Source organism: Capra hircus, chromosome 23 (genome assembly GCF_001704415.2).
Source record: "Capra hircus breed San Clemente chromosome 23, ASM170441v1, whole genome shotgun sequence".
Classification (NCBI taxonomy): Eukaryota; Metazoa; Chordata; class Mammalia; order Artiodactyla; family Bovidae; genus Capra; species Capra hircus.
The window spans coordinates 22806875-22821845 of record NC_030830.1 but is presented as its reverse complement, the minus strand read 5'-3'; the positions used below and the strand labels follow the sequence as shown (position 1 = coordinate 22821845).

The 14971-nt window shown below is 47.8% G+C and overlaps 1 protein-coding gene across 4 annotated transcripts in view; it reads right to left on the bottom strand.

Moving 5' to 3' along the window:
- LOC102173052 (butyrophilin subfamily 1 member A1) overlaps positions 1–14971 on the bottom strand; it is a 38183-nt gene that overhangs the window by 18544 nt on the left and 4668 nt on the right. For 3 of the 4 annotated variants that reach the window (XM_018039114.1, XM_018039116.1, XM_018039115.1), the window contains exons 4-5: positions 13602–13883; positions 13285–13485 (exon numbers count right to left, since the gene is read on the bottom strand). In XM_018039114.1, the coding sequence (XP_017894603.1) occupies positions 13285–13485; positions 13602–13883 (483 nt within the window). Of the gene's footprint in view, positions 1–8208; positions 9160–9567; positions 9595–11815; positions 11843–12876; positions 12904–12995; positions 13017–13284; positions 13486–13601; positions 13884–14971 lie in introns of those variants that run through there. The other variant, XM_018039117.1, reaches the window with a different exon arrangement.

Here is a 14971-nt window from a genome sequence, read left to right as displayed (position 1 = left end):
CTGAGTAGTTCACTAGATTAATTTATACAGTAGGCAAAGTTTAAACAATTCCTTTGATAGCTATTTTTAGAAAGACACATACACACACACTCCAGAGGCAATGATTTTATTTCAATCTTAAAAGGTTTCTTTTGTTCTCTAACCATGATATCCTGGCTGGTGGACAAGGTCTACCCTGGAAGCCTGCTGGGTGGAGCCCAAGGGCACACTGGGGGCCATGACCTTCCTCTGAATCTGCACTTCTGTCCCTCTGCTGAGGAAGGAGAGGCTCCCCACCAGAGGCTGTCATCTCCAAAACTGGAATATCCAGCAAAGGCGGCTCAGGACATGCTTAGGTCACTCAGTCCTTCCCAGGAGTGTGTGCTGCCCAGCCCACCCAGAGTCCAGTTGGTCCATGGCACTGACTCCACCATCCTCTGAGTAGACAATCCACTCTGATTCTGAAGTCTGAGATTCCTTCCCGGAACATGAAAAGGCATCGCTCCCACCCAAGCTCTCAGATTGTTGTTGTTGTTCAGTCCCTAACTTGTGTCGGACTCTGTGCAATGTCTAAAGGTAAAGGAGGGACACTGAGGAGTCAGACAGGCTTACAGAAAATATAATATGTTTTATTTTAGCAATAAAAGTTTATGATACCAAGCAGGACCCCGTGGGACTCTTAGGCACAAAAGCCTTTCTGTGCCCTGAATTTCTCTGATTACAGAAAATAGGATTCATTCAACCTCCAAGACCTTCCCTGAGTCCAACAGGCAGGTTCAAGTGGTTGCTAATTAAGGAAGGGGCGGTGGGGGTAGGGATGTGAGATGAGAGGAACAGTCAAGAGATACAGTAGTGCAGCCTTGGGGCAAGGTCTGATTCCCCATCAAAGGAAACACACAAAAGTATCTTTGAGTTATTTCAGAGATACTGAAACCGCCACGGGGGAGAAGTTAACGTTTAACAAGGATGGTATGTTGACCACAAGCACAGAGATCGCAGTGAGTTGGAACCAGAAGGTTGGTAATGCTAACTCCCACTCAGCTCACTACCAACCCATCAGAAGAATGTCCGCGAGCTGATCATGCTTTTTTTGAAAACATTACTATAGAACTCCTCACTACCCTCTTCAGGGAGGATCACACGGTTTGAGGGCATTAGTCCACTGTGGCCGCCTTTGGCTAACAAAGCAATAAAGCTGCTATTTTCTACTTCACCCAACACTTTGTTTCTACGCTTTAATATGGTGTCGGGGTACAGAGGCCAGATTCAGCTTCAACAGTAAGGTTCTAAAGGGAAAGAAGGCAGACAGAAAGAGGGTGTAGGAAAGGAAAGAGTAGGGAGAAAGGAAGGGAAAAGGGAGGGAGGGAAGGAGAAAGGGAGAGAAGAAAAGGACAAAAGGGAAGGGGTAGGATCCCCCTGCATTTACCCTGGCACATGTGGGACCAGACTCCAGAATGGACATGTCTGCCCAGGGTGTCTCATGCATGTCCTCAGTCACTGAGATGTCAGGGTACTGTTTACAATGTGAGTGTTTGTACTGCCCACATGGAAGCGACCTGTGTACATGCCCTGAGTACAGGACCTGAGTGTACGCCCACTCAGTGACCTGGGAAGTCTTTACTCACTCTCGCAATCCCATAGATCAGGCCCACTCATGGCCAAGGGTTAGTCAGGCAAGTTCTGCTCAGAGGGATTTGAGTACCGACGTCCGAGAACCCCCTGAAGTTCTGACACGTTGGCCTCCGTCCCTGGGAGAATCAGAGAAGAGAGGTCTGGGGCAGGAGAGGCAGGCAAGGCCTGAGAGGCTGGCTCTATTTGGGGAAGCACTGTTATGCCCAAGTCGTGAAATCTCCCAATGATCACCAGGGAGCCGATATCCGATGCAAAAGCAAGAGAGTCTTTATCACCAAGCTCGAGTTGGGGCTCCCACCGTTACCGACACAGCAGCTATAGGGAGGAGCCCAGGGTTTTGGATTACATTGCTTAGATAGGGAGTGTTCATGAAAAAAAGAATTTATAGGTAGGGGGACGTCTGATTGGTCACTTTCTTTCAAAGGGTTGTGTGTTGGTTTTTGATTGGTCCCTATTATCTAGGTGGACCACAAGTTCCTGAACGTTAAGTCAGGAAATTCTGGTCTGGGGTTCGATTGGCTCATGGGTGGTGGGGTGAGGTCAAGGGATTTCCAAAGGCTCTTTTCCCAGAACCTAACAAAATGGAGTTTTTCTTTTAACAAAATGGAGTAGCTTAGGTTCTTCAGCACAATGCCTGAAAGCCACCCACTCTGGCCAGGCACGTTAGAAACCATTTGTATGAGTTGTTTTGTAACAGGAGGTCCTTGTAAGGAACATGGAATTAATAAGCCACCAGCAACCGGAAGAGTTCAGGAAAGGTCAAAAGTTGACACACGTGTCCAACTACCTCCCAGAATCCTTCTCACTGGCTGAGCAGTGCATCCATCTTGGCTGAGCAATGCGTGCTCTGAATCAGGATAATTGGCCAAAGACAACCAGGAAACTAATCCCATCACCATAAAGCCCAGGACTGCGGAGCAGTTCTCCTGGGTTCCCTTGCCCTGCTGCTCTCCGCCAGGGCGCCCTTTTCCAATAAAATCTCTTGCTTTGTCAGCACGTGTGTTTCCTCAGACGATTCATTTCCGAGTGTTAGACAGAGCCGATTTTCGGGCCCTGGAAGGGGTCGCCCTTCCTGCAACAGTTCTAACAGTCTCTGGGATGCTCACCCTGTTCCTTCATGTCAGGAGACTTGTCTCCACAGGCTGAGTTGTGGGCTGAAGCCCTGAGGCCAGGCCCTGCTCCCTCATGATGTCACCAAACACTCGGGCACACTGTTCACCCAGTGCCATTTTACTCTGAACATCACATACTTTGTTATAATCCTCAGAGGAAAGTCTTGCTTTCTTCATTTTACAGCTGAGAGTCAGAGGTTCAGCAACATGAGGAGACCTGCCCAGAGTTCTGTGTGTCAAACCCACAGGCTCCAGGCCCCACTAAAGCTCAGCTGAGCCCTAAACAGGGGCCACCAGTTAGGGGCGAAACAGCTCCAGAGGTGCTCCAGGGATCTGGGGGCAGGAGGGGAGGCAGAAGAAATGTTAGAATACCTTTCATCTTAACTGGTTTTTAATGTGCTATTTGTGTTTGTTTTTAGAATCTGTACAACATTTCCACATACTTGATAGCTGCTTGTTGAAAATACATTACTGAAAGGAGTGCATGATCCAGAATTGGAGGCCAAGCTCCAGTCTTCCACTCCAGAAATCCTCTCTAAAGCAGCAGGTATCAGAGAGGGAGGCAGCAGGATCAACCTGCAGCAACTGCTTGGGAGGCAGCCCAGAAACAGGGTGCTACAGGGATAGGAGAAACCCGGGGGCCAAGAGAACGGCTGCTCTGCTGGATCAGCCCAGGTTCCACCGGGTTCTGCTGCCTCCTTGTGGCCAGCGCTGTGGACTGAAAAAACGGCTTTCCTGCAGGAGGACACGGAGGGAGGGAAAGGAGAGGCAGACAAGGAATGTTTGAAAAATGGGCGTGGACACAGGAAACTACACACAAAAGACTGCAGGCTACAGGATTCCTCATATATGAAGTTAGAGCACAGGCAAAATGCGTCAGTGGTGGCAGAAGTCAGATGAGGAGGTCCTGGAAGCTTGAGGGGACACTTAGAGAGGGCCACCAGGGAGCTATCAGATATGACCTGGGTGTGGTTACTCAGCTGTGTGCATACAAAAAAACTTCATCACACTGCACACTGGACATCAGTGCCCTTTATTCCATTCGATTATTATCTTTTGCTCCCCTATGCCTCCTTCTTTCTGCCTCTCAACTAAAACAAAAACAGAAACTTCTGGGGAGGAGGTATGTGACATTTGGACCAGAAGACTTACTTGTGTTGATCTTCCCAAAGTCTGGTGCCAGTCTCAGAAAGCACTAAATAAAGTCACATTCTTACATAGCAAGGACACAAGAGGAATGCAGTGATATATAACAAAGAGAAAAGTAATTAACTCAAAAGTCTAGAGTTGCTAACTTCAAAACTATTATATATCTTTTCCCATATTCCGCCTACATTGATTAACATCCTCCCAGGTGCCTAAAAGATAAAGAATATGGAGGCCTGGCAGCAGTCATTGAGTCAACAGTGAAAACCCTCTATCAATATAATTTTTAACTCTTTAGAAAAGGCTCTGTATCTTTAAGATGCTTTAAGCTTTGTGCCTCTCGTGGTTGGAGGGGGAGGTGGTATAAGCAATTTACAAGCTGTAAGAGGTCCGGTAACCTGTTAGGCAAGCTAGAGAGTTATCAGAGGGCCCTGATTTGACTTTTTCCAGAGAATATTAGAAGAGTGGAAAAGCAGGCAGATTCTTATTTTGCAGGGGTGGATGCTCAGGAAATTCCAGGGGGAAAACCTGAGGTCTGATTAGCCTTGCCATCAGAGCTCTGCCCCATGACCTTCTCATGGGTGGAATTCCTCACGCTGGCTCCCGGCAGTGTCTCTTTCAATTCTGGTTTCTTCAGTATGTATGCCCAGTAGTGGGATTGCTGGGTCATAAGGCAGTTCTATTTCCAGTTTTTTAAGGAATCTCCACACTGTTCTCCATAATGGCTGTACTAGTTTGCATTCCCACCAACAGTGTAAGAGGGTTCCCTTTTCTCCACACCCTCTCCAGCATTTATTGCTTGTAGACTTTCGGATCGCAGCCATTCTGACTGGCGTGAAATGGTACCTCATTGTGGTTTTGATTGTGCTTTTGCATTTCTCTGATAATGAGTGATGGTGAGCATCTTTTCATGTGTTTGTTGGCCATCTGTATGTCTTCTTTGGAGAAATGTCTGTTTAGCACAGGGCCGGCTGTGATGGATGTGATGAGATCTGTTAGGAACCTTGTCTAAGGAGCAAGATTCTATGAAGCCAAACAGTGAAGATACTCCACTGAGACTGGAGAGACAGCCTGAGTTTCAACTGGATGTGGAGCAATGAAGCAGAAATAGACTTCAGGGGAAATAAACCAAAAAAATAAATCTGTTTCTCCATGGAAATGTCAAGGGAGTGGAGTCCCATCTTACACAAGAAAGTTGATTCTTGGGCAGGCAAGTCTTCTATATGAAAAAAATAACCCTTGAAAATTGGTTACGTTGCTCATAAAGTACTGCCCCATACTTGTGCATAAGGGAAACATAAACATGTAAAATGTACAGTAAAACATATAATATTATACACAGATTTATGATAAACCAAAAAATGCATCTTTAAACTTTAAAAATCACCTCAGCACTTGAAAAGAATCAAGGGCTTCCCTGGTGGTTCAGTGGTAAAGAATCCACCTGCCTGCAAAGGCTACAAAGGTGCAAGGAGATCCAACCAGTCCATCCTAAAGGAGATCAGTCATGAAAATTCATTGGAAGGACTGATGCTGAAGCTGAAACCCCAATACTTTGGCCACCTGATGCGAAGAACTGACTCATTGGAAAAGACCCTGATGCTGGGAAAGATTGAAGGTGGGAGGAGAAGGAGACAACAGAGGATGAGATGGTTGGATGGCATCACCAACTCAATGGACATGAGTTTGAGTAAATTCCAGGCGTTGGTGATGGACAGGGAAGCCTAGTGTGTTGCAGTCCATGGGGTCACAGAGAGTCGGACAAGACTGAGTGGCTAAACTGAACTGAACTGGCAAAGGCGACATGGGTTTGATCCCTGATCCAGGAAGATCCCACATGCCCCAGAGCAACTAAGCCCGTGCTCTACAGCTACTGAGCCTGTGCTCTAGAGCCCAGGAGCCGCAACTACTGAGCCCACATGCTGCCCCTTCTAACGGCTGTGTGCCCTAGAGGCCGTGCTCCACAGTAAAAGAAGCCACCACAATGAGAAGCCTGTGTACCACAACTAAAGAGCAGCCCGTACTTGTTGCAACTAGAGAAAGCCCTCACACAAAAAGGAAGTCCCAGCACAGCCAATAAATAAATAATGAGAAAGGGATCCATGAATAGAAGAAGCTTTCGATTTAGAATAAAGATCCAAACGCCAGCCTTCTCTGGGGGATCTAGAAAAGTCTGTGTGTCTTTTCAGGCTTCTCTTTGAATCTGTGGGGGAAGAATACTTAGGTAAATTATGCCTGCTATTTCACTGTTTCCTATTTTTATGTTAATAACATAGGATTTTTGCAATGTACTTATCCCTAAAATTATCTGTATTAAAAGGGTTTTGCTTATATTTAACATAAAATTTTTCATTAATTTTTTTAAGGGCATTAATGAGAACCATTTAATGGTTTTAGTAGAATATCATTGTAAGGGACAGGGGAAAAGTTACTGGCTATAAATTTTTATGACCATTTCTTACAAAACGTATTACTTTAAAGATTTATGTATGTAACAATGAGTACAATAAAAGCCACGTTAAAAATAATTTGAAATCAAAGTACTGCATAGAGATAAGTCTTTGCTGTGCTGCAACTGGCTGGGCCCATTTTTGAAAGCTTCCTTTTCTCCTCCCTTCTTTCCTTCCTTCTTCCCCTCCTCGTCCCTCCCTCTCACCTTCTTCCTCCCTCCTCCTTCCTCCCCTTTTATAATTTTTAAATTATAAAAATACATAATTTTCATAAAGTCATATACATGCCTCTCAGACAAGTAGAGAAGTCAAAGAATTTATTCAGAGAAATAATCTGTTATGGAACTGCTACAATTATAAAGCTGGTTCAAAGAGCATTTTGAAGGATAGCTTAATTATTGTCTCACCAGGAAAAGCAGTGAGAAATAAATATGCTGAGTTAGGGGGGAAAGTGGTTAATGTCCTGTACTGTGCTGTGCTGTGCTCAGCCACTCAGTCGTGTCTGACTCTCTGCGATCCCATGGACTGTAGCCCTCCAGGCTCCTCTGTCCAAGGGATTTCCCAGGCAAGAATACTGGAGTGGGTTGCAATTTCCTACTCCAGCATGACACCTTACATTTTGTCTATTTCCAGGATTTTTTAATTAATATTTTAAAGTATAGTTGATTTACAATGTGATATGCTTCTACATATATTCAGCAAAGTGAATATTTCCAGGTTTTAAATAATTATATATTTTTGCAATACAAGGAAAAGATTTCAAGAATGATAAAGGAGTGGGTAATAAAAGATGGTTTCTTTAAAAACAAGCATTTTAGAAACTATCAGAACAATTCCATAGAATTCCAAATTGCATTCAACGGAGTCCAGTTATACCTTCTTAAATATTGACCAGTTTTGCATCTATTTGTAAGCAAATTTAAGCACACTTTAATCTATCAATAGGTAGTATTTTGAATTCTTTGAACAGGTTGTAACAGCTACTGTTCCCCCTTTAAATGAGTTGAATAAAGTAGTTTGTGCACACACACACAAACAGTCAGAAATTGGGTAGTGCCTATCCAACTAGGACCCACAGCAGCCATTCTACATCTTCAGTGAAGCAGAGCCACAGCCTGCGGGCTTACTCTCCAGGCATCTGTGAAATTTAAGGAGCTTGAGCAAATCCCCAAAGGTCTGGGTCCCTCAGAGTGCTGCTTCCTTTTCTGCCCTTTACCATAGGACTTGGAAGTACTAAGAGGCAATACACTGATTACTAGTATCGTGCTCACGGTCGAAGCTTTCTGCAATTCACCTGCCTTTGAAAACTCTCATCTTCACTCACACCTTAATGCTGGTAGCAGTTCTTTTCTTTCCTCCTGATGCAGACACTACAGAAAAACCCAGATCCTTCTCCTTCTTTCCTAAAACAAACAGCACAAACTTTTACAAGTAACAGAAATCTACTGAGGTTGATAAAAATAGATGAGTTGCATCCACCTCAGAACAGGAAGTATATAAAGAAGAATGCTAACTCCTCTAAAATTCGTCAGCCATCCATCTCCCTGCAAGATTCTGGATGGCCAATGGTGATACTCTGGATCCTCATAAATACAACTGGAGACCCACCTTCAGTTCTGGGTTCCTCTGCATTGATTCAATAAAATAACCCCCTTTTATTCTGCAGAGTGATTCAGCCCTCATGCCCTTTAATAACCAAATGCTGTATAAACACCATAAAAGGGACTGCCCTGGTGATCTAGTAGCTAAGACTCTGTGTTCCCCATGCAAGGGGTCTGGGTTCGATCCTTGGTCAGGGAACCAGATCCTACATGCCCCAACTAAGAGGTCACATGCCACAACCAAGACCTGGTGCAGCCAAATAAAAAAATAAAAACAAATTTCTTCTAAAAAGCACTAAAAAAATTGTTTATTGCCACCAGAAAATTGACTTCCCATGGCAAACTACAGCCTAATCAAAACTACTTCAGAAACAGTCCACGTCTAGCTTCTCAAACCTGAGTCCATGGTATGAACTGACAATTGTTATAACCACAGGCCCAGGAGTCTGTCTCCAGAGCAGGGGGACGAGACCCCCCAGCCATCCAGGCTGCACCTCAGAGGCCTCTGTCACAAGGGGTCTGAAGCTCCAGGAAGAGCCATAGTGAGGGTCCAGGACAGTGACCAGCCCTATGGGGACACAGCCTCGGGGTTGCAAGGGAGCAATGGAGACTCGGCCCCTGGAGGACCATCAGCACCAGAGCCTGAGCTGAACCCCGCCCCTGGGAGGCTCACAGACTCCTCCAGAGAAGGATTGCTAAGGGCAACAGGGAGCCCCTCAGACCCTCCCATCTTGGAGCAGACAGTCAGGGACACGTCTCCTGACCTAATCATGAAGTATGGAAAGAGGGTCCCAGAGAAGGAAGTCTGAGGGAAGGAGAAAATGTGGGAGCCATCAGTCATGTTGTAGAAGGAGATGTCCCCTTCCTGGTGGTCCAGGAACACCCCCACCCTAAGCCTGGGGTGGGGACCCTGCATGAGGGGTAGCACAGTCTGAGGTACAGTACAGGCACAATATCCTTTTTCATATCTCCCCACAACCCAGAACCCCTTATCTGAGGACTCTATGTACCAGCCTTTCCTGTTCACACCTTCCCTACAGACCCCCAGGGCCCACTCGCTTTCGTCTCCATCCCTGATCTCCACCTCCCAGTAAGAGCGCCCTGATGTGATGCCCTCAAAGCCCAGTACACTGCAGGTATCTCTAGAATTCACATAGGAGGCCTTCAAGGTCACACTTGTCTTTTCATGAGAGATGACAAGGTCTGAATGGGCAGATCCTGGATCCAGAGTGACAGGCCCTGCAGAGAAAGTTATCTATCATTCAAGGTCTTCCCCTCCCCAAGAACACTCAACCACCCCTCAACCCAGAATCTCAGCTGCATGGGAGGAAGGCTAAGCACCCTGACAATAGGAACTTGTGATTCAACTAGATGGGCCTCCAAGCAGGAATAGGACCCACGAGACTGATTTCAGGGTGCGATATGTCACAGAGCCCTTGAGGACCAGCCTGCTCTCCAAGGGCTGAAGGATGCCTATCTAGCATTTAATATCAGCCAAAGTCATCAGCCCCACCTGTGTGTGACTACCACCACCACATCCCATCCCACACTATTGATGGTGCCAGCATCTATATCACCACTGAGAACTGAAGGAGAGACCACGGGGACAGCAGTAGGAAAATCTAGAAAATACACAAAGTCACTCACAGGCCTGGAACTTCTCCTTCCGCCAATCTACGAGGAAAACACATGTTTCTTATCAGGGGTTCACAAAGACTGTACAACACACATTGGGGTGGGTACCTGGGGTGGGTACTGGAGCTGCTAATGAAGGATTTGTAGGGAAAATGTTTGGAAACATTCACTTGATACATGTATTGCTCTTTTATACACACACACACAGAGAATGATCATTTTGCAACCTTTTGATGAAGACCTAGCCATAAACCACAATACTCAGGGATTGAGAAGCTGGAGACTGACCTGAACAGAAAGATCTTTGCCATATTTGCCTACCAAATCATTCTTTCTCAAGGCCCTAGCCACTTACCTATAATGAAAGGTAGGTTTTCTAGAGAAAGAATTGGGGAGATAAAAGCTTTCATTCACTAGTGAAGAACAGATCGGGCTGAGCTTGCAGGTGGTCTCTGAGCCACGGGTAGAGAGAATACAAGTGGCTAAGCTGAACTGGGACCATGACTATGTGCCAGGAGAGAAGAGAGCTCAGCGCACAGCACTGGAGACATCTGACCCGGGTAGAAGACCACGCAGAGGTTTCCAGAGAGGGAGAGAGACATTCAAATAAGGAAGCATGACACGCGCTGGAAAGAAGAAACATGAATAACTTCTCCTTCCATTTCTGTAGGAACAAAACAATCCCTATAGACACGGCATATGGTGAAAATACTAAAAAATGCTGATTCTAGTTTCATGGTACAGTTTCTTTTTTTTAATGAAAGGTATAGAATAAAAGGTATACATTAAAATAGATATACATTAAAATACAGATGACTTAAACTTGGCAGAGAAGGTGAGGATGGTAAAAGAAGACTACACGATCGTCATTGTTCAGAAAGAAATCCCTGCAAGAATCAGTAAGATGTTGGTGGTGGTTCTCATCCATCTGGTGCCCAGGCCTCCTTCACCCTCTGGGTTCCCCACTGTCTCTCACAATCTGTATTCCTGACCCTAAACAGGAGCATTCCAAGCAGGAACAGGGCCTATGACATAGGCTCAGAGGGCACAGAGCCTTCACTCACCCCACTGCTAAGGGTCCTTGAGACCACCCTCACTGCACGGGCATCCCTGCAACCACACACCTGCCCCAGCTCCTCTGGGAGGTGCAGATGGTCTCATGATCAGAGCCAAACTCATTATATGGTTACCTAAAAAGGGCTTAGGAATACAAGTTTCTCTGAAATATTTTAAAGAGGACTCAAGGAGTCCATCACATTTCATGTCATGAACCTTGCAAACTCTCAGTGCACTTCTCAGATTCACACCACGTGGCTGTGACTTTTGAACTTGTGACCTTTGGCCTCTCTTCAGTCACTCTGTCCACTCAAAACCTCTACAGGGCATTTCCCCCACACACTCCTATACTTCCTTCACATCTCCTCCTCTCTTCCTCCTGATCTTTCTTCCGTGATTTGTTCCCCTACCCCTTCTCCAATAAGCAATTTAACCTCTCTCACGGTCTCCTTTTCCAATCTTCCACATTAACCCTGAAAAAGGGAGGAGGAGCCTGAGCCCTTCAGACAAATATTCTCCTAAAATGGAAGATGATGTCGTGAATAATCCATCATATGTTACATTTTTGGTTTTATGGCAAAAAAAATGCACTTGGGATTTTCCATATAATTTCAGACATTTCACACACTCATCCCTGGAGTCCATAAATATCCCAGACGTGGTGGACCCCAGAGTCAGAACACCTGCTCCTCATCAACCAAGGAGGCTTGGAGGATGAAAGCCAGCCTGGACATGGGGTCAGAGCATGAGGAAGTAGAGAGAAGACCAATATTCCAGAGGACCAGGGAGAAACGGGGAAACCAAAACTAGAGCCAAAGAGAGAAGGATTCAAACCAAGGGTCCCATAAGCAAGCGAGCATGACTTCTGAAATCTTCCAGAGATGAGCGATCCCTGGTCCACACGGTCATCCCCTGCTGCCGTCCCTCCTCACCAGTGACCCCTCCTCTGTCACTGTCACCAGAAGTCCCAGTTGCAACAGGCGTTTGGGGAGGGTGCTGCTAACCCTGACAGTGCCTGCAGCAGAGAACGGGCAGGATGGAGGCATACCTGTGTTCCGAGGAGTCCCTGCAGTCTCCAGGTGGAGGCTACGAAGGTGACAAGAAGACCAGGGACACTACCCCACCCTACTGTGGGGTCCCCTCAGGGGGAAGGGGGCAGAGTCTAGGTTGGGAGGGGAGGCCACAGGAACTCAGCACCACTTACCTGCATACAGCTGGGCCTTCCTCCAGGCTGAAAGGGAACACACTCTGGTGAGACCTCAGCCAGAAGAAACCTGTTCAGTGTGAATCCACTGGCCGTTCCTCCCCTCTGCTCTGCAGGTGAGACTATCTACAGTGGGGGAGAGGCTGGAGAGGAGGTGACCTCCAGCCACGTGTAGACAGCGGTTGTGGTGGGGAATCCCCTGGAGCACAGGTCAGAAGCCTGCGGCACTCTGGACTGACTTCCACCGCTGTCCCGCTGCTGTGCGACATTTGGCTAGTTCACCTAGTTGCTCCTCCCTCAAAATCCTTCAAAACTCCTGTTTCACCTGCTACTCCATGTTGCTACTCAGGCTCAGAAGCTGCTTGTTTGAATATATTTTAGGGGAAAAAAGTATACATTACTCCACAATTTTAACAATTAATTATTGCATCAGTATTTTCTGGAAAAAATATATATGAAAAATTGACATGAAGCAGGAATTTTAAAAGAACATAGATACAAGGTCAACTCCAAGGTAAAACTGGCCAAGCATTCCCAGAGGAAATCATTCTAGAGATACATGTCATTTTTTTGGGCAGCCCATGACTTTTCCATGGATCGTCAGCCTAGGTATCCCCTCAATCACTTTCTGATCATCATCTTGAGGAACTGGAGAGAAGAGACTCTCCCTGGATGGTGTGCTGGGATAGAGGAAGGAGGCCACACACAAACTTAATCACCATTTGTCTGTGTAGCTCCTTCAGTGAAATCTCAGGGCATGTGGTTTTGGCCCTCAGGTACTGATCAAAAACCAGATGCATTCAGGCTACAAAGCTATCAGTAATTTTCGGGTTGATCACAGTTAGAATACCACCCAGGGGGCGTGAGAAACTCTGAGGTCACCATCAGACCCAAGCTTCCTGCCAGCCCAGGTCTGGGAGGGGCCTAGGAGCCGGGTTCTGCCTCCCTCAGCCTCCACTTCCACCCCCACAAAAGGGGGTCCACATGTCTAGACACAAACAAGGAAAGGGACACCTTGGCACAGGTAAGACAGACCCAAGGACATCTGGAGAGTCACTCACCAGCCAGGTAAGCGGATTTCCTCCTCTCTGAAAAGCAACACAGGAAATAGGTGAGCTAAGAACCAGAATGTCTCCTGTGAAGGGGATGCAGAGAGCTCAAGAGGAAAAGTACAGCTTACCTAGTTCTTCCTGAAGTTTAGCTGAAAGAAAGTGAAAACAAAAAACCATGAACTCCACTCCCTAAGAAAAAGACTCACAAATACCACCTCTCTGTGTGTAACCCCTGGCGAAGACGTTCCAACTGCAGACCCATCGGAGCCTCCACGGCTCCAGCTGTCCGCCCAGGTCTCCCTAGCCACCTGCTCTGGACTGGGATTTCCCCAGAGCCCTGGACTCAGGCCCTGTGGTCAGTTCCTCCCTCTCAGCACCAGCTGCCATTCACCAGCCTTGAGCCCTGTCCTGCCTTACCTGCGTCCTTCAGCTCTTCCTCCTTTGTCTGACGGTCCTGCTCTCTAGTCTGGCACAGAGTCTCCTTTTCTCGCATCTCCTGCACCTTCGTGGAATGTTCTCTCTTGGTGTAACACCCAGCCCCAAGGAGCAAGATCACCAGCACAGTCAGGCTCACCGAGAAAGCCACCTTCCAGGGAGAGGCCTGGGGGAAGAAGGGCTCTGCAGCCCAGCCAGACACCCCGTCAGGGCTCCCTCCCAGGAAAGCCCAGCCCGGAACACCCAGGAACACCCGGCCCCCTCCTCCAGCCTTGCTGGAAGCCGGGAGCCCCTCTGACCTGGGATGAAAATGGCCATGGCCTCCTCCTGGCCCAGGACAGGGTTGAGGATGGAGCAGGTCACGTTCCCCACAGAGCTGTCTCGCACCACCAGCGCCGCCTCCACGCTGAACAGCCCTTCAGCATCCTGGGTGTGGGCCTCGGAGAACGCCAGGAACTTCTCTCCGCTGACGTCTCTCCACTGCACCTGGGGCTTCGGGAACCACCCCGAGGCTGTGCACACCACGCGGACCCCATCTTCCTCAGGCCCTGTGATGCGCACCTGAGGGGCAGAGCCCACACCTGTGGGAGGCAAGATGCAGAGCCCAGGGACCCAGCAGTTCCTACGTGTGCACAACTCCAGGGGGCGCCCTGCACTTGGCATTCTGGGGGCTCTGGGGGCAGCCTGATCCCACAGGGAGCAAGGAGGCGGCCTTGCCTCGGAGAACAGAAGGAAGAAGCATAGGGACCCCCAGGGTTTCAGAGGGCTGGGGCCCTTCTCCCCAGTCGTGCAGGTGGAAAGGCTGATGCCGTGTGAACAGGGGGAGGAATGTGGTCCCAGGTCCACCCTTATCCTGGACTCTCCTCACCTCACACTCTCCCAGGGCGTCTGCTTCCACACCCACTGCCTCTCTTTGTAAATCACCAGGAAAGTTAGGTCAGCTGACACCCCTATGCCCTGAACTCCGCTTCCTTCTATCCTCAGGTTTACCTCCACATGGACTCCTCACATGTACTTCAAACTCCTAATTCCAGAACTAATATGTGATTTGGCCCCATCTCTGATGGCTTGATTATGAAAATATTCCCACACCTCCACTCATCTTTATATCCAGTGCCCTGTCTGCCTCGCTCTGGTCCCCTCTGAACACCCTGCCCCCTCACTCACTCCCACCAGCCATGAGGACCCCAGGTGTCCCTAGAACACACCAGCCGCACACAGCCTCCTCAGGGCATTAAGGGTGGTGTTCCCTCCCCTTAGAACTTGCAACCCCCAGATGTCCAAGACGCTGAATCCCTCCTTCCAGTCTATGTTCAGATACACATTCTCCATCAGGACCAGCCTGCACCACTGTGTGACACTGCAGCCTGGCCTCACTCCCAACCCCCGGTCCTGATCCCCTTCCCCTGTTCCACTCGGCTCCTCCTCCTCAGCACTTACCACATTCTAACATCACCTATAATCTGTTTCTTCATTCTGACTGCTTGATCATCCACTTGAGAATATAAACTCATAACAACGGGGATCTTTGTTAGGTTCTCTGATGCATCCAAGGTGCTTAGAACGGGACCAGACACAGTACGTGCAACCTCAATCGCTTCAGTAGGATCCAATTCTTTGCGACCATATGGACCTTAGCCCTCCAGGCTCCCCTGTCCATGGGATTCTC